General features: G+C 36.5%; 1 protein-coding gene across 1 annotated transcript in view; it reads left to right on the top strand.

Moving 5' to 3' along the window:
- The first annotated feature begins 14,558 nt into the window (after window positions 1-14,558).
- The window catches only part of LOC113766520, a 45,383-nt gene continuing 40,384 nt past the window's right edge, over window positions 14,559-19,557 (top strand). Inside the window, exons 1-5 of the mRNA XM_027310704.1 lie at window positions 14,559-14,867; window positions 15,033-15,338; window positions 15,481-15,573; window positions 17,777-17,864; window positions 18,009-18,988. Coding sequence (XP_027166505.1) covers window positions 14,559-14,867; window positions 15,033-15,338; window positions 15,481-15,573; window positions 17,777-17,864; window positions 18,009-18,988 — 1,776 coding nt within the window. The remainder of the gene's footprint in view (window positions 14,868-15,032; window positions 15,339-15,480; window positions 15,574-17,776; window positions 17,865-18,008; window positions 18,989-19,557) is intronic.

Raw genomic sequence — 19,557 nt, forward strand, 5'->3', positions numbered from 1 at the left:
AATCCTACCTTGCAAATGATTTTTATGGAGAAATTTGGAGTTTTATCGGTTTGATCATAAGATTGAAGCAAGAATTGAAAACACAAGTTGAAGGCTCTCTTTCTTTTCCTCTCTCAAGAAGCTCGGTCAAATGGTTGAAGATGAAGAGGATTTTTGGGTCAATTTTGGGTTTTAGTAAAGTTGGTGAATAGTGGTCAAAGTCCAAGATGGCATCACAAGGTGACACTTGTCACCTTTTTGGTTCAAAACTATCCTTTTGTCTCTCCAATGTTAATACATCTAGGTAACCTCTAATTACCTCTTAACACCTAGTAAATTAATTCCTGTATACAAAACTTAACCTAGTTGGCCGAATTTATTACACTTATCGCACTAGTGGGTCCCACGTCCGGTATACACTCCTAATTTCTCATGAACTAACTTATGCTAGAAAAATGATTTAAAATCTATATTTACTCATAAAAATTGTCTAGAAAATTTTCCTAATAAAGAAATTAGAGGATAGGCGTGCAATTAAATAAAATAAAGTCTAGAAAATAAGAAAATTTTCGGGTTCTCACATTGAGTCACCCAAAACAACCACCAAACCAAAAGCTTCAAACTTGGAAATCACACACTAGGGTTGGAAGTAGTTCACTCACCAACTCAAGTCCTTCACTTTTGATTTTTCTCTCAAGATCAAACTAGGTTTAGAAAGCATAAAAATGGAGTTTTTCTCTCCTTCTTTTGGAAGCTATGAGGGCCTGCCAAAGCTAAGGAAAAATGGCTCCAAGATGGTTTAAATTCCTTCTAATCCTTTGGTCAAACAAGATACATGGCTAGGGTTTTGCCACATGGTCCAATTCTTGTCCAATCTTCTCTTAATCTTCGACTAATGATGTTTCAACCCTTCCAAATGTCCCAATATCTATTTAACACCTCTAAACTCTCATATAAAGTCCCAACTACAAATAAAAGACACTTGGTAAAAATGAAAATGGTGAAATAATTAAAACCAACTAAAGAAAATGCTTTCATTCAAGTAAAAGAAAATGAAATGCAATGCAAGGGAATTGTTATAATACATGTAGAATGCAATGCAAGAGCATATTATAAGTGGTTTAAATCTTAAGGCACGGCATGTAGTGTAGGGAAATTATATTTTAAAGTGAGGGTTCTCACATTTGGTGCGAGTTAATATGGAAATGAAGCAAGCAAAGTGGTTGTTTGGACCACTAGTGGACTGTTTTCGTTCCTTTTGATGGCTAGACTGTTATGGCTCTTTTAATCATTTTTGTGTGTTGCATTTTGAGCTCCAATGATACTAGATAACTTGCTTCCCTGTATATGAACCATAGGAGGTTAAATTGGATGAATTTGAGTCAAAACAAGTGAAGTTAGCACCAAGAGCTAGGGCAACTTTACTAGGGTTTTAGGGCTGATCAGGACAGGAAAATCAGCCAACTTGTCTGAGCTACTGGCAGTGATAGGTGATGAACTAGAGTGTGCATTTGGTACTGTTGGAAAACCCTTTGAATCTAGTTTCCAATGCCGCTAACAGTACCTGATTCCGACCTTTCTCCAGTGAGATATGGTCGTTTTCCTGAGACTGCACGGGGGCGACTGTTTTACCTGCGAAGGACACTTTGAGCTTGAATGAAACTTTTCTTTTGCCCAATTTTCCTGCACTTGTCAAACTTGTTTTCTCATGAAATTTTTACTGCATTTTGGGCCTAACTTGTATGATGAATTGAGTAGATTAAACCACTCACTTGGTCACCTAATGAGCTCACAATTGGGTTGGAATTGAACCTTGTTTGTTAACATTTTCCCTCGTTGCCCTAGGATTGGAAAATGGTGGTGAACATAACCAAGGGACTTGACGTTTGAACTCTACATTGATTGACAGATGAGTGTTCCATTACCTGTTAATTGTCTATGTTAAATATCTGAATACTTGATTGGTGACTGGTTGAGCTAAACACTGTTTTCATAAAATTGATGCGAGCATGTACTTTATCGCACTCGACCTCTTTTCATTCCACTGAAGCTCTGTATACTGATGTTATGAGATATGATTGCTCTATATGTGACTACATGTGTGTTGTTTGGGTGATATCCCATCAATTACTGCCATTGTTTGGGTACCCAACCTCATAGGTGAGTCGGTCGTATCGAGCCGACAAGGGCTTGATCGAGAAGGCCGATAAACCTTGGGGACTGTTTACTGAAAACAGGAAACTGGTATACTCAAGTATTACCTACTTACTGTTTGAGGAGTTTGTGTGAGGACCCGAATTTTTTTCTTATTTTTATTTTATTTTACTGGCTTATTTGATTATTTATTCACCCGTTTACCCCAAATAATTCATTTCACCCGTTTTAAGTCAATTTGTATGTAAAAATGTCCCTTTTATAATTTTAAAATGTTTCATTACCAAATTTAATTTTTCTACTACTCGTTTAGCGAGAAATAACGAGTACACATTTTTCGAGATAATATTCGATTCGAGAGTGCATTAGTTTTGAAGAATTAAGAATGATCAACAGTAGACTAAGAAAAGTTAATTGAGGGATTAGATGTGAGTGAGTTCAAATTAAGCTTTTACCCCGAGCGCGTCAACAGTTTCCCGAAAGTCGCACCGGTACGACTAATTGGAAATTTGAGGAATTAATACTAGACTATTAAGGGTGAGTAATTATCATATTAAAGGAGGTACCTTGGAAGATTAGTGCATAAGTGTACCAAACGAGAGAGAAAGTGTAACATCCCGAATATTAGGAGGTTGTTTGTGAAGAAAATATTAAAGTGTATTTCTTTGGGTTGATTTAAAACCTTATTTTGGTTTAAAAGACTAGAAACCCTAATATTGTAGCCAAAAACCCTAGTTTACTTGTGACTAACCGGTTTTCCTAAATGTTTCATATTTTAATTGAAACCCTAATTTTAATTACTGGAATTGGAAAATTCCTCACGTTTTCTTAAAAATTTCTTTTTATTTGAAGATTATCATTTATTAAAGCCCTACTGTCCAATTATCCCATGATAAGTGTAAATAAACCTAGAAAATAAGGTTTTACGCTTTGGTTTCAAGTTTGGAGTAAAATTAGGGTTTTCGCGATTTTTCGCCGGATGAATTTTCGGTACAGAGTAAGGATTAAATTTGGAGATTAAAAGTGACTTTTAAGTGAAAAATAATATGTGAGTAGTAGCAGTAAAATAAGGTTAGTGAATGGGAAGTAAAAACCCTAGAACGTGAGTTTTTAAGAAAAACGGCGCGAACCGGCGGGTCCCGCGCACTACCGTTTGAACGCACCACTGGACCACCACTTTCTTGCACCACAAGCTTATTGATATTTGAGCCAAAATATCTTCTTATATTACAGCTAAGGGGACCGAAATTTGTGGCTTATAAGCAAGGGGAAGAAAGAGAAAAATTAGTGGCTAAGAATTGTCCAAGTGTTAGCCAAATTGTGGTCTTAATTAACTCTAACCTTCTTACTCCTTATAAGACAAAAATCAGCTTCATTTCTCTTCATTTTCTGCTGCTAAGAGCCGAGAGAGAGAGAGAGTAAGAACAAGAGAGGAAAAACAAAACTCTTCTCCATTTCTTCTTCAATCCACCAACAAAGTGAGAAATCAAACAAAAGAAACCGATTAATCTTGTCTTTGAGTGGTTAGTTAGTGTTTGGTGGTGAAAGTTTGGAAAAGGAAAGCTTGGGGCTGCTTTTAGAGACTTCTAACCAAGGTAAGAGAACTCATCTCTCTAAGTTTTGCTTTTGATTTTGTTAAATTAAGTTAGTAGTTTGATTATAGTGGTGGAATCATGGATGATTAGCATGATTTAGAGGTTTTCCCCAATTTATTTGATGAACTAGGGGTTCTGATTTTCTGCTCAATGTGATGTATGATGTGTAAATGTTGCAATTAAGGTTATATAAGGTTGTTTAGTGGTGATTAGAACCAGAAATTTGAGGAAATTACACTTAGAGCTAAAAATTCCAGATTTCTGGAAAATTTCCCAAGCATTCTGTCCGAAATTGTACCTATATGTTAGAGGCCGAATTGGCCTTTGGTCAAAGAAGGAAAGTTGTAGAGAATGGCATTTTATAGGTGCCTGTAAAATTTCAGCTCAATCGGAGCAACGGAGGTCGTGAAAAGTCCAAAATACCCTTGCTGTTTTAAGAATTTCCCAGCAGTCCGTTTCTTCAGTTCAGTCCAGTTTATCACGATTTTTGATCCGGATCCATTCTGATTTAGCTCTGGGCCAAAACATAAAAGTTTTAGTGTTCTGAAGTAGCTTTAAAATGCCTCAAAGAAAACCTGATTCGGACTTGTGTACACTGAGTTAGGTCCGCTACAGCATAATGCGTTTAAACAGCCGATGAATTGGTTTCTGGTTTAGTAGTCTGAGATTTTGACTAAGTTACATTAGGAAATGGACTAAGTGACCTTCATGAATGTTGTAGCTTTGTGTCTTAGCTTCGAAACGGCATAGGTTTCGCCTTAATCCGATAAGCGTAGCCTCGGACAAGTTATTTCCGCTTGTATACGTCAAATCTGTCTTGTGCCACATTGAATTTCTGCACTTGTACTTAATGCGGTTCTTGTTGTTATGATATTGTGAGCCTATGGAACGGCTCTTGACATAAATTGCTGATATGTATGTTGTTGGGCTGTTGTTGAAGAAAAATAATGAAGCCTAAATGGCTGGAAAATTAGGTAAACACAAAGGGCATGCTGCCCAAATTTACGCTCGAGGACTATATAAATACACTTGCGACTTGGGTCGAGTTGATATGAATAGTACTTGAACCATCTAGGGTACTTGAGTCTTCTTGTTCGAGGTATATAAGTAAGGACTTGGCCGAACTTGTACCCTTGAGAAATGAAATAATGATTGCTCAAAGTACGTTTTCCCTTGTACTTTCGACTCGCATGACCATTTCAAGTATAAATGTTACAAAGTTTTATCATTTAAAAAGTGAGCGAGTATCTCACGAGTATTCTCCAAGTGAATTTCAATTTCTTGATTCTTATTGAACGAAACGTCTAAGTTTCGAACTCTAGTCATGTTTCAAAGTTCTCAAATTGAGTTTTATCGCAGATTTGGACTCCGAACTCGGAGTATAACCTGAAAGTGACCAGTAGCACTATATCTTTTGGGTGAGTGCTTTCAAATACCGAATTGAACTTGATACTTGAACTTGATACGTGACCAATCTGATTACATGTTATATACGTGAATTGTAAGGGCAAGAGTGTACTTTATCGCACTTGCCCTTACGTGATATACTTGTTTATTGTTGCAATTGACTTGATATACTTGTTTATGATGCGCGCACTTCCTGGAATTCCAGAAACCCTGTGGCGAGTTACTCTAGTCGAGCCGGCAAGGGCTTGGTCGATTGGGTAACGAACCCTGGGTCTCTTGTATTGTCGAGTGGAGTGATATCTCCTCGACTAATCGGTATACTCGAGTATTACCACCCGTGTTCTTGAGGATTTTGGGCCCAGCTGGGGGTTGAACGGTGGACGGAGAGTCGTTTAAGTGGTGTTCTACTGGATTGGTTACTTACTTGAAAGTTGACGGAGTGTCAACTACTACGGGATCAAGCTTCTGGTAATGCAATGGGAATTTGACTCCTGAGAGTCATCCGTATCCTTATACTTTGGAATGATTATTGTTTATTGGATTATTGTTTCTTTTGAAAAATTTTCTACATGCGCTCATTTTAAGATTTCTACTTGACGTGTTATTGTTCACATTTATGAACACTTTATGCTCGTTATTTTGCTATATCGAAAACTCGTACTTATAAATAATGGTCAATTTGCTATTTGGAACCTCACTGGGCTTTTAGCTCATTCCACTCCATTTGTTTTCCTTTCAGGGGTACGAGCGAGGTGTGAGATATGTAAAGTCTAGCATAGAGTAGCTGTTTGCTTTTGACTTGTACTCACGCTATTCCTCGGATGGAACATGTTGTATTTGGATTGTATTCGTTTTGATCTAGTTTGGTGTATTGAGACTTCGTACTTCGATTTCTATTAATGTAAATTATAAGCTTGAATTGGGAAGGTTATTTATGGTTCATGAATGTGTGTACGTGACTTGATTGAGATAGTGAGTGAGTCCTGGCGAGAGCTGGGCAGGCGGTCCGCCGAACCCTTTGGTACGCCTTAGGGGGAGGTGGGGTCGTCACAGATGGTATCAGAGCTCCTATCGAGCTCGTGCCGGGAGAAGGTTCTTGGACTGTGGGGATTGACTTGTTAAGTGTGGAACAATTGTCTATTGTTGGGGACCTTAGATATGTATGCTGGGTAGGAATCTCTAATATGGGTAATTTACTCTTGGGACCGGCCGGCTCGAGTTGTGAATTACCTTATTATGGATTCTTGTACCTGAACACCCAGGAGTGTTTTCATGGACGAATCGAGTAATAGTTTGGCTAGGGTTCCTATAGAGGATGATTAGGTTGTAGTATATGTCGAGAAAGTCTCGCCAAAGACCGATTTCTTTCTTCTTCCCTTGGTTATGCTTCCTTGATGTCATTTTAAGATATTGCCCCGATTATGTTCTACCCTCCCGTCCGTCTCATTCGATTTTTCAACCAACCGGTATATGGTTAGATTATTACTTGTGTTTAGTTACTTACCCTGATCTGTTGATCTGCCTGACAGGCTATCACTTGAGTTCCAGTGAATCTGTGAGATGGCACAATTGGATGATATATATAAGGAAAATACCCTATGTTATTCGAAGTGCATGTATGAATTTCGAGGACAAAATTCTTTTAAGGAGGGGAGATTGTAACATCCCGAATATTAGGAGGTTGTTTGTGAAGAAAATATTAAAGTGTATTTCTTTGGGTTGATTTAAAACCTTATTTTGGTTTAAAAGACTAGAAACCCTAATATTGTAGCCAAAAACCCTAGTTTACTTGTGACTAACCGGTTTTCCTAAATGTTTCATATTTTAATTGAAACCCTAATTTTAATTACTGGAATTGGAAAATTCCTCACGTTTTCTTAAAAATTTCTTTTTATTTGAAGATTATCATTTATTAAAGCCCTACTATCCAATTATCCCATGATAAGTGTAAATAAACCTAGAAAATAAGGTTTTACGCTTTGGTTTCAAGTTTGGAGTAAAATTAGGGTTTTCGCGATTTTTCGCCGGATGAATTTTCGGTACAGAGTAAGGATTAAATTTGGAGATTAAAAGTGACTTTTAAGTGAAAAATAATATGTGAGTAGTAGCAGTAAAATAAGGTTAGTGAATGGGAAGTAAAAACCCTAGTACGTGAGTTTTTAAGAAAAACGGCGCGAACCGGCGGGTCCCGCGCACTACCGTTTGAACGCACCACTGGACCACCACTTTCTTGCACCACAAGCTTATTGATATTTGAGCCAAAATATCTTCTTATATTACAGCTAAGGGGACCGAAATTTGTGGCTTATAAGCAAGGGGAAGAAAGAGAAAAATTAGTGGCTAAGAATTGTCCAAGTGTTAGCCAAATTGTGGTCTTAATTAACTCTAACCTTCTTACTCCTTATAAGACAAAAATCAGCTTCATTTCTCTTCATTTTCTGCTGCTAAGAGCCGAGAGAGAGAGAGAGTAAGAACAAGAGAGGAAAAACAAAACTCTTCTCCATTTCTTCTTCAATCCACCAACAAAGTGAGAAATCAAACAAAAGAAACCGATTAATCTTGTCTTTGAGTGGTTAGTTAGTGTTTGGTGGTGAAAGTTTGGAAAAGGAAAGCTTGGGGCTGCTTTTAGAGACTTCTAACCAAGGTAAGAGAACTCATCTCTCTAAGTTTTGCTTTTGATTTTGTTAAATTAAGTTAGTAGTTTGATTATAGTGGTGGAATCATGGATGATTAGCATGATTTAGAGGTTTTCCCCAATTTATTTGATGAACTAGGGGTTCTGATTTTCTGCTCAATGTGATGTATGATGTGTAAATGTTGCAATTAAGGTTATATAAGGTTGTTTAGTGGTGATTAGAACCAGAAATTTGAGGAAATTACACTTAGAGCTAAAAATTCCAGATTTCTGGAAAATTTCCCAAGCATTCTGTCCGAAATTGTACCTATATGTTAGAGGCCGAATTGGCCTTTGGTCAAAGAAGGAAAGTTTTAGAGAATGGCATTTTATAGGTGCCTGTAAAATTTCAGCTCAATCGGAGCAACGGAGGTCGTGAAAAGTCCAAAATACCCTTGCTGTTTTAAGAATTTCCCAGCAGTCCGTTTCTTCAGTTCAGTCCAGTTTATCACGATTTTTGATCCGGATCCATTCTGATTTAGCTCTGGGCCAAAACATAAAAGTTTTAGTGTTCTGAAGTAGCTTTAAAATGCCTCAAAGAAAACCTGATTCGGACTTGTGTACACTGAGTTAGGTCCGCTACAGCATAATGCGTTTAAACAGCCGATGAATTGGTTTCTGGTTTAGTAGTCTGAGATTTTGACTAAGTTACATTAGGAAATGGACTAAGTGACCTTCATGAATGTTGTAGCTTTGTGTCTTAGCTTCGAAACGGCATAGGTTTCGCCTTAATCCGATAAGCGTAGCCTCGGACAAGTTATTTCCGCTTGTATACGTCAAATCTGTCTTGTGCCACATTGAATTTCTGCACTTGTACTTAATGCGGTTCTTGTTGTTATGATATTGTGAGCCTATGGAACGGCTCTTGACATAAATTGCTGATATGTATGTTGTTGGGCTGTTGTTGAAGAAAAATAATGAAGCCTAAATGGCTGGAAAATTAGGTAAACACAAAGGGCATGCTGCCCAAATTTACGCTCGAGGACTATATAAATACACTTGCGACTTGGGTCGAGTTGATATGAATAGTACTTGAACCATCTAGGGTACTTGAGTCTTCTTGTTCGAGGTATATAAGTAAGGACTTGGCCGAACTTGTACCCTTGAGAAATGAAATAATGATTGCTCAAAGTACGTTTTCCCTTGTACTTTCGACTCGCATGACCATTTCAAGTATAAATGTTACAAAGTTTTATCATTTAAAAAGTGAGCGAGTATCTCACGAGTATTCTCCAAGTGAATTTCAATTTCTTGATTCTTATTGAACGAAACGTCTAAGTTTCGAACTCTAGTCATGTTTCAAAGTTCTCAAATTGAGTTTTATCGCAGATTTGGACTCCGAACTCGGAGTATAACCTGAAAGGGACCAGTAGCACTATATCTTTTGGGTGAGTGCTTGCAAATACCGAATTGAACTTGATACTTGAACTTGATACGTGACCAATCTGATTACATGTTATATACGTGAATTGTAAGGGCAAGAGTGTACTTTATCGCACTTGCCCTTACGTGATATACTTGTTTATTGTTGCAATTGACTTGATATACTTGTTTATGATGCGCGCACTTCCTGGAATTCCAGAAACCCTGTGGCGAGTTACTCTAGTCGAGCCGGCAAGGGCTTGGTCGATTGGGTAACGAACCCTGGGTCTCTTGTATTGTCGAGTGGAGTGATATCTCCTCGACTAATCGGTATACTCGAGTATTACCACCCGTGTTCTTGAGGATTTTGGGCCCAGCTGGGGGTTGAACGGTGGACGGAGAGTCGTTTAAGTGGTGTTCTACTGGATTGGTTACTTACTTGAAAGTTGACGGAGTGTCAACTACTACGGGATCAAGCTTCTGGTAATGCAATGGGAATTTGACTCCTGAGAGTCATCCGTATCCTTATACTTTGGAATGATTATTGTTTATTGGATTATTGTTTCTTTTGAAAAATTTTCTACATGCGCTCATTTTAAGATTTCTACTTGACGTGTTACTGTTCACATTTATGAACACTTTATGCTCGTTATTTTGCTATATCGAAAACTCGTACTTATAAATAATGGTCAATTTGCTATTTGGAACCTCACTGGGCTTTTAGCTCATTCCACTCCATTTGTTTTCCTTTCAGGGGTACGAGCGAGGTGTGAGATATGTAAAGTCTAGCATAGAGTAGCTGTTTGATTTTGACTTGTACTCACGCTATTCCTCGGATGGAACATGTTGTATTTGGATTGTATTCGTTTTGATCTAGTTTGGTGTATTGAGACTTCGTACTTCGATTTCTATTAATGTAAATTATAAGCTTGAATTGGGAAGGTTATTTATGGTTCATGAATGTGTGTACGTGACTTGATTGAGATAGTGAGTGAGTCCTGGCGAGAGCTGGGCAGGCGGTCCGCCGAACCCTTTGGTACGCCTTAGGGGGAGGTGGGGTCGTCACAGAAAGTGGTAGTACGAAACCCTATTGAGTCATTATTAAGGGTTGACTTTGTGCACCAACTTTAAGTTAGCTTCTCCATCACAATTCTTCATTCTTGCTCTCCAAGAATTGGACCACCAAACCCTTCTCTCTCTCATTCCATTTGGCCAGCCCTCAAGACAAGAGAGGGAAGAAGAGAACTCCTCACTTCTAGCTTCCATTTTGCTTGCAAAATATCATCCAACCATCAAACTCCTTGGGTTCTTGCTCTAGCTTTAAGGGAAGAGAGGGGCGGCTGGTTAGTGGCTGTTTTAAGGAGTTTCTCACAACAAAAATATAGGGTTTCTTCTTGGGTTTTGAAGGTATAAACATCTCTCACCAAAACTCTTGCTTTCTTGTTTCATTTCTTGGTTTTGAAGCTTGTAACTTCCTTATTGTTGTTGTTGCTTGGATTTGGTTGGTTGAAGTGGGCTCTATGAACTCCCACCTTGGTTAAATGAGGCCTGCCATGATGTTTATGTGTGTGTTAGTGTGTTTGTGATGAGTTTTAATGGAAGAAACTAGAAGAGGAGAAAGAAAGAGAGAAACTGTGAGGAAGAGGTGCTGTCTGAAATTCTGTTCTTGTTTGGTTAGTGGTTATTTTGAAATTTTTGATGTTTGTTGGCTGTGAAATTGGTTGTTATATGTAGTATATTGTGTGTACAAAGTGTCATCTGAAAATCATTTGATTTGGTTGAACAAAACTTGGAATTTCGAAATTGAAAGAAACCTGGAAATGGTGTTCAGGAAGCCCGAACAGTGCTTCTTTGATTGAACATATCTCTTTGTACAAAAGTCGAAATCGAATGCTGTTGCGGTATTTGAAACTAGACATCCGTAGCTTTCTAACAGTATAAAAATCACTTGCTAGTTTGATCTGAGTGAACTGCAGTGAATTGATAAAGTCGGCTGTTCTGTTCTGTTCTGTCTGCCTGTTCCATTCGAATGGACATGAGAAGCTGCAACTTGTGGCTTAAATTTGAACTACTTGTGAACCGATTTTGGAAACATTTTCTTATGATGAAATGTAGATTTTGGAACCTAGTTTCCAACACCACCAACCATTCTCAATTTCAAGTTGTATTGAGTGAGATATGGTTCAATTTCCAAACTATGACAGAGCTGGAAAACTGGAAAACCTTTCCTTCTTGCTGGCCGACTGGTCTAGTTTGTTGTGGGATGTTTTATTTCAAAAATTTTGATGTCAATCAACCATCAATTAATTTTTGAATGTTTAAAGGACCTTGGTTCAAAAAAATGAACCGAATTGGAACTGATTTCATTGTGCAAAATGTTTGGAAAGAAAGAAAAGGGTGAGATGGCAGATTTGCTTTGGGAATTTCACGAACTTTGATTATTTTTTAACTGCCTTTGCACATGAGTTTTCGTATGAAATTTGGTAGAGATGTAGTTCACATATGAAAGATTAAATGTACCCAATTTGGTGTATTTTCAATGCCATTTTGATGGCCAAATGGTACCTCAAAGATGCCTTCTCAAATTTGGAAAATGACTGGACAGGTCATGAAAGTCGACCAACTTTGGACTGATGTATCTCAATATTCAAAACTCTGAATTTAGTTTCACTTGTTGTGTTTGAAACCTTGATTGGAACTTATATTGTGTTATGAATTTCAGAACATGATTCGCTTTCTGTGAATTATGCCGAGTTTCTAAATATTACCGAAAACCAAGACTGATCCTGTCTTACTTGTTTAAATTACCAACTTTGAACTGAAAAGTGGATGCTTTCCATTTAGAATCTTGGAAAAATATATTCTAGGAACTTTTAGTACTTTGGATCTAGTTTCCAACGGTACAAAGTTTTCCATTTCTGGACTTACAGGATTCGAGATACAATTTTTCAAAGTAGTGTCACTCTAAACTGGAAAAATTTCTGTTTCCAACCAAATTACTCCTTTAAGAACTTTCCACCTTCCTTTGTGATTGTTGGACTGTTTTAAGCTTGTTTTCATGGTTTAATACAAGGTCTCTTTGGAACTTTGAACTTTCATTTCCAATCTTGATTTCCGAAGGTTAAACCTCTCTTGATGCATTTACTTGGTCATATAACTCCCTTGGTTAATGGTACTTCTCTTCGTACTCAAATTAGGGACTTCAAACCCTATTCTTATGGCCTTGATAATTGTGCTAGAGTTGGCAATCATACAAGTATTTTAAAAGAATGATTTGAAAGGTTTCTTGTGAACGTAATTAGTAATACTCGGAATGTTTTGGCCGAGCTTCCAAGTAAAAATGTGTTTATCTTCCTTATTTGAAAACCAAAGCTTCTATCGCCATAGTCTCTTGAGTATACGCCCTCGATTTAATCGTTGAAAATGGACGTTGAGTGAGGCTTTTATTAAAAGAGAACTTGAGAATTTTACTCGATTTACGGGTACAACTTTAATTGGTGGCTAAAGAAATTAGTGAGCCGTTGGTGGCGGTTTTACTATACTTTAACTAAATGAGTTTGAAAAATGAGAAAAGCTCACTTATACTTGAAACTTGGACGTTCAACTAGGGAATTTTGACAAGAAACTAATCCTCCATGTTTCTTGATTTTCGTGCCAAAACTTAGAGATCTATTTAATCTTCAACTTGGAGAATTTTGGACATGACTTGACTCGGATTAATGTATTCTTAGATATTTTCAAATGCTACCCTCATGGATTAAGTTATTAAGTAATATTTGTATTCAATTTGAACGCATTATCTCTTAAATGAGAGTAGCAGGAATACTACTAGACCTTGGTTGATTGCCTAGGTGATTTGTAATTGTACATGTCTCAGGTGATCAAGAGGATCTCGAGGAACCCATTTGATCTTGCCTCGCTCTTGCTTTACACTTTATACTTTTGATTTGGTGAGTGTTCCTTGTAGGTGTTTGTGACTTGAATAGTTTTGCTACATGTTTACCACATATTTCTTGTGTGTTTAAGTGTTAAGTGTTCCCTATAATTGCTCCTATGAAATTTTTCACCGTTTCAAGGCGAGTGTGTACTTTATCTCACTCGACCTACTAAAATAACAAATTTCAACCGTTTAACCGTAAATTTCTACCGTTTACCAGTATATTTGATTACTTGCGCATATTGGTATACTCGAGTATTACCACTGGAAGGATAAGGCGATGGCCAGACAAATCGGGGGAAATATTGGAGTTATAAGGTGCAGTTGACCAAAACAATTGCACGTGAACACCGTATCCTTTTAATGTGTGTTTATTTCTGTAAAATGATAAATGTCTCATTTTAATGTGCCAATGTGACACCTTGAACCATATGTGCGTTATGCTCAATTTACTTGACTTATTAGAACTGCTAGTGTGTTTTGGAACCTCACTGGGCTATTTAGCTCATTCCACGCTTTTGTTTTCCTTAACAGGGTATTACCACTCGAGTTATTTTTTTCTTCAAAAAAAGTTATTTATTTTTTATTGTACTAATTATTTAACTTTCAAAAATTAAACATATAATTTGATGTTCCATAGTAAATTGACCAAATGTGATGTATTAGACTAAAAAGATCCAATTCATAATTGTTAATGGGTTAAAACAAAAATAATTATTTTATTGGCCCAAATACAAATATATCACTTAGCCCAATGGATAAAAGATTTTAAAAAATTATTTTATCCTTACTATTCAAAGAAAAGCTTACAAAGTAAGCTACTTGCCTACTTCTCTGTTCTGCGGATCAAAAAGGAAAGTGTGGGTCACTTTTCATTTCTTTCTTTCTTTCACGGTGGTACTTGGTAGTTGCCAACAAAAGTAAAGTGAAAGGAGCAAAGAAGACAGGAGAACTGGAAAAGAATACAACAAAAATTCAAAGAAGATTCATCAAAGGTGTCGGGTGATTGGTTTGGACAATTGGACCGTTTGGTGGCTTCCGTGGCTTGGTCACTTGGTGCTAGAAAGTAGAATCCAATAAATTGAAGTGAAGTGGCTCCATTCTTTAGTACCTGTACTAAACCTTTTCCTTTTTATAATTAATTTATTATGAAATTTAATCTTTCCCTCTTTCCAATTATCTTATGCTCTTGTAAAATACATTTCTAGTATCAAAATTGTGATATTATACTATATTTGTAGTATATTTTTCTCAAGAAAAATAATTTGACATGTATAAAGTATTTTATTGTTTAATAAGTGTGTATCATTTAAAATTGTGATTCCATACTTTATTTGTGGTTCAAAGAAATACTAATATAATGCATATATATAATTTATTATGATAATTTTCTAGAGTTGTAAATAACTTATGAAATGTGAATTAAATTCAGGTTTGAAATTTATTCTCCATGGGTAAGTCAACAACAATTGATGCATTTTTTAAAAGAAAAATTATTGAAGATCAAAAGCACAAGGAGAGTGATGCTACTCCATCATCTATTCTTAGTGAGAGTTTGGTTGTTGAACCTCCCAAAAAAGTTCAAAGAGTTGAACTTGAAAAGATTGATATTGCTTCTTTGGAGCGTGATCCCGGTAAACGTCCACCTACATGGAGCTATCCTCTTAATCAACAAGATGAAATTCGTCAAGCTTATATCAATTGGGGGCCATATCAAGTTAAGCTTGAGAATTACCCTTCAAGTGGTTCAAAGAAACATGTTCGTCATTTTTGTAGCTCTTGGTTTCAATTGTTTCCATCTTGGCTTGAATATTCTCCATCAATTGGTGGTACTTTTTGTCCTTCATGCTATCTAGTTAGTAAGCCAAATGGATGAGTTGAATTAAGTGCATTTGTTCTTGGTGGCTTTAACAATTGGAAGAAGGTCAATAATGGAGATAATTGTGCTTTCTTACGACATGTGGGGAAAAGTCCTAACTCATTTCACAGAATTGCGGTAAATGCATGCAATGATTTGATGAATGCTTCTCAACACATTGGAACTTTCATTGAGAAACAAAGTTTTGAGCAAGTTGAGATTAATCGATTAAGGCTTCAAGTTTCAATTGATGTAGTGCGATGGCTTGCATTTCAAGGTTGTGCCTTTCGAGGACGAGATGAGAGTGAAAAATCTCTTAAACGTGGAAACTTTCATCAACTTATCAAGTTGTTGGCTTCTTATAATGATAAGGTAAGAATGATTTTCTTCCAGCTTTGCATTCTTTCTTGAATTTATATAAATCCATGCTTAAAAGAAATCTTTTTAATTCATAATATGCTTCCATTTAGTTATTATCTTTATAAAATTATAATTATGCTCTATTAATGGACAGGTTGCAAATGTTGTTCAAGAAAATGCTCCGTCCAATGCTTCCTATACATCTCCTGAAATTCAAAAGGAGATTCTTTATATCTTTTCCAATAAGGTTAGAAAAGAAATTTGCCAAGAGATTGGAAATTCAAAATTTTGCATTATAGTTGATGAAGCTCGTGATGAGTCCAAAAGATAGCAAATGGCTCTTGTTTTGAGATATGTAGTGTGAAGCCCCGAAAGAAGAAGAAAAGGAATTTCTGGTGAACAGTGGGAATCCGGCCGAAAATCCGGCCAGTTCTTGGCTGGATTGGCTTGGAGTTTTGAAAATTTTTTTATTTCGCCACTGCCTTAAATCCGGCCAGCAATCCGGCCGGATTGTGACGTGTCACCTCTGGCAGCCAACTTTGACTGGCTGTTTTCCTTCATTCTTATCTTGTTTCTTAGCTGCTATTTCTCTCATTTTTAACTCTTCTTGGCCGAGCTTCATCAGAGAGAAAAGAAGAGAGAAACTTCAACTTTTGCCTTCCATTTCTTGCTCAATCTTGTGAATCAACCAACCAAACCACAAATTACTCCATAAAAATCCCTTGCTAGGAGGAATCCAAGAAGGTAGTGGAGTGGTTTTTGAAAGGGAAGCCCTAAGTTGCTAGCTTTCTTAAGTTTTGAAGTAAGTTGGATAAGAAAGTTCTCTCTTTGCTTTAATAATGGTTAATTAGTGGGTTGTAGTGGCTAAATAGGTTATTTTGTTGAAGATTTTATGGTTTAAAGTAGAGTTTGATAAATTTTAGAATTTTGGTGATTTTTCTGATTTTATATGATGATTATTGTTGGGACATGGAATGGTAGTTTGATATGGTGTAAAATGAAGCTCTTGTATGTTAGTTGTGGTTGTTTGCGAAAAATTTCAGATTTGTGTGGAAAATTTCAGTTTTAGGGTTTCGATTGGGGCTTAATTATGATTGGTTTTGGAGCTATCAATTGGCTCATATTGAAGGGGCATTGTGGGCTAATTAGATATGTGGTATATCTTATGATTCGTATGTGTACTTGTGGTTATATACAAATGTTAGTTTAGAAGTGTAATTTCAGTTTTTCCTTGTTTCTGGACTCACCTTGGACTACAAATTTATCCATGTTTTAGACCGAATCAGCCCTTGCCCAAAACATCAAAGTCGTTGGTATATGAGTTAGCTATCTACCTACAAAATTTCAGATCGATTGGAGTACTGTAACTTGTGAAATGACCGAAATACCCTTGACTGCCCTTAAGCCCTGTTTCGCGGACAGTTTCCATTTTTCTCTAAGATTTCAATTTTTTACCATGAAAATGTATGATTTGGCTTTAGAGGTCTTCATAACAAATGTTGGTATATGTCTTAGCTTCGTAACGCCTTAAGATTTGTTTTAATCCGATAAGTGTAGATTCAATTGTGATTAAAATACCAAAATGTGATAGGAACTTGATGCTTTTAGAATTCCTTTTGTTTGACATGATATTTGTGATCTAGGGTTTGGACTTGAGCAAGGCAATGATATATGATGGATGAGGTTCATGAGCTGTGGTTGGTGAGTGATTCCATAACTATCTGCAAAGTTACTTTTTTGAGCTATTTCCTGCATTGCATACTCGATTGCATATCATGAGTGCTTGCATGTGTACCATGAAATGTTTTGGCTCAAATGAGTACTTGGAATTCGTGTGCTTAGAACCAACGTCTCCACTGCTGTTTACCTGGAGCATTGATGGCTCCCTATTATTATTTGACTGTTCATTGATCTGTTTGAGCGTTGGGGTTCTAAGTACGAGGATTTCACTGGCTCACAAGAGCAATAAACTTTCATTTGATCACTGAATCATGCCATCATCTAAATGCATTACTGTGAAATGTACTTGATTCTTGATTTTTATTGGTCACTCACTGAGCTTCTAGCTCACCCCAAAATATATTTTTGCCTTCCACAGGGCTCGAGACAAAGGAAGTGCTTGTAGTACTTATTCATGTAACTGGTTGAAATATCTCCTATACAGTTAGAATTTAGTTTTATCTTGTGTAATGTTTGGGGATTAGTATTTGCTTCGCTTATGATATGTAAATTCATGGAGAATTTGATGTAATATTTGAGATGTGATGTAATTTAATTGAGGACTGTAGTGGGTGAGTGAGTCCTGGCGAGAGCTTGGTAGGCGGTCCACCGAACCCTTTTGTTCACCTTAGGGGAAGGTGGGGCTTTCACATGTAGATAAGGAAGGATGCATCCGTGAACGATTTTTTGGTGTTATTCATGTTCATGATACTATGGCTTTAACTTTGAAGGAAGCTATTTTTTCTACTCTCTCTCAACATAATTTGGCCATTCATAACATTCGTGGACAAGGGTATGATGGAGCTAGTAATATGAGAGGTGAATGGAATGGCTTGCAAGCTTTATTTTGCCATGAATGTCCATATGCCTATTACATTCATTGTTTGGCCCATAGACTTCAACTTGCTTTAGTTGCAGCTTCTAGAGAAGTAGCTTCTGTTCACTAATTCTTCTCCAATTTAGTTTTCATTATCAACATTGTTACTGCATCTAGCAAACGTAATGATGAATTAAAGGAGGCTCAAGCAATTGAAGTTGCTACTAAGATTGCTAATGGTGAACTTGAAACTGGAAGGGGGCTTAATCAAATTGGCACTTTAAAACGAGCTGGAGATATTCGTTGGGGTTCTCATTTGGATTCTATTTCTAGTTTACTGAAAATGTTCAATGCTACTTGTGTGGTTTTAAGTAACATTGCAGCAGATGGAGGTTCATACTCTCAACGTGGAGATGCAAATTTTGCTTTGAATCAGTTGTTATCCTTTGAGTTTGTTTTCACTTCGCATCTTATGAAAGACATTATGGAAATTACTCATCTTCTTTGTATAGCATTGCAACGTAAATCTCAAGATATTTTGAATGCAATGCATCTTGTCTCAAGTACAACAAAGCTACTGAAGAATTTTCGAGATTCGGGATGGGATGATTTCTTGGTGAAAGTTAAATTATTTTGTGAGCAACATCAAATTGATATCCCGGATATGAATGCTCAATATATTGCAAGACATGGTAGATCTCGAAGTCATCATGATGAGATTAGTGTGGAGCATTATTATCGAGTGGATATATTTCTTGCAACAATTGATTATCAATTGCAAGAGTTACATAGCAGGTTTAATGATCATGCCGTGGAATTACTTGTTTTGAGCACTACTTTAGATCCTAGAAATGGATTTATGCTGTTCAAGATTGATGATATTTGTAAACTTGCAGAGAAGTTCTATCCGAATGATTTTATGGAGCAAGAACTAGTACGTCTCAGAATAGAACTTCAACATTTTGAGTTCAACATTCCAAATCATCCTGACTTTCAAGAATTATCTGGTATTCACGAGTTATGTCAAGGCTTAGTGAAGACAAGAAAATCAGTGACATATCCTCTTATTGATAGATTGATCAGACTTGTTCTTACTCTTCTTGTATCAACTGCAACTACAGAGTGGGTATTTTCAATTATGAAAATAATCAAGACAAAGCTCCGAAACAAGATGGAAGATAATTTCTTGAATGATTGTCTAACTGTGTATATAAAAAAGGAAGTTGCTGAAAAATTTAGTAGTGATTCAATCATAGATGAATTTAGTTCTATGAAAGAGCGTAGAACTCAATTTACTTCTAAGAAAAGATGTTGAAATTTGCATAGGTGACATATTGGAGAGCATCTTCTCATAATGTGCAAATTGGATGGTTTGTGATGTTATAAGATATTTAATCAAAGATTATCTTTTTTGTTAAGTTTTGTTATGATTGTACCGCATATTTATGAATAGACATACCTTTATAATTAAATTTAATATTTGATATTTTTAGATGTCATATATTTAAATAGAAGAAAATTATTTTGAACATAATATATTAAGATAATTTTATTAGGAAAAATTTTGGCCCCCCCTAAAAAAATCCTGGCTCTGTCACTGCTCTCATGTTAAGAATTTAGATATGAACTCACTCAATAACAAAGGCTTTGTTGCATTCTGAACCAGTCGATCTAACCTATTTTCAGCATTGTACT

The sequence above is a fragment of the Coffea eugenioides genome, chromosome 3 (genome assembly GCF_003713205.1).
Source record: "Coffea eugenioides isolate CCC68of chromosome 3, Ceug_1.0, whole genome shotgun sequence".
Taxonomy (NCBI): Eukaryota; Viridiplantae; Streptophyta; class Magnoliopsida; order Gentianales; family Rubiaceae; genus Coffea; species Coffea eugenioides.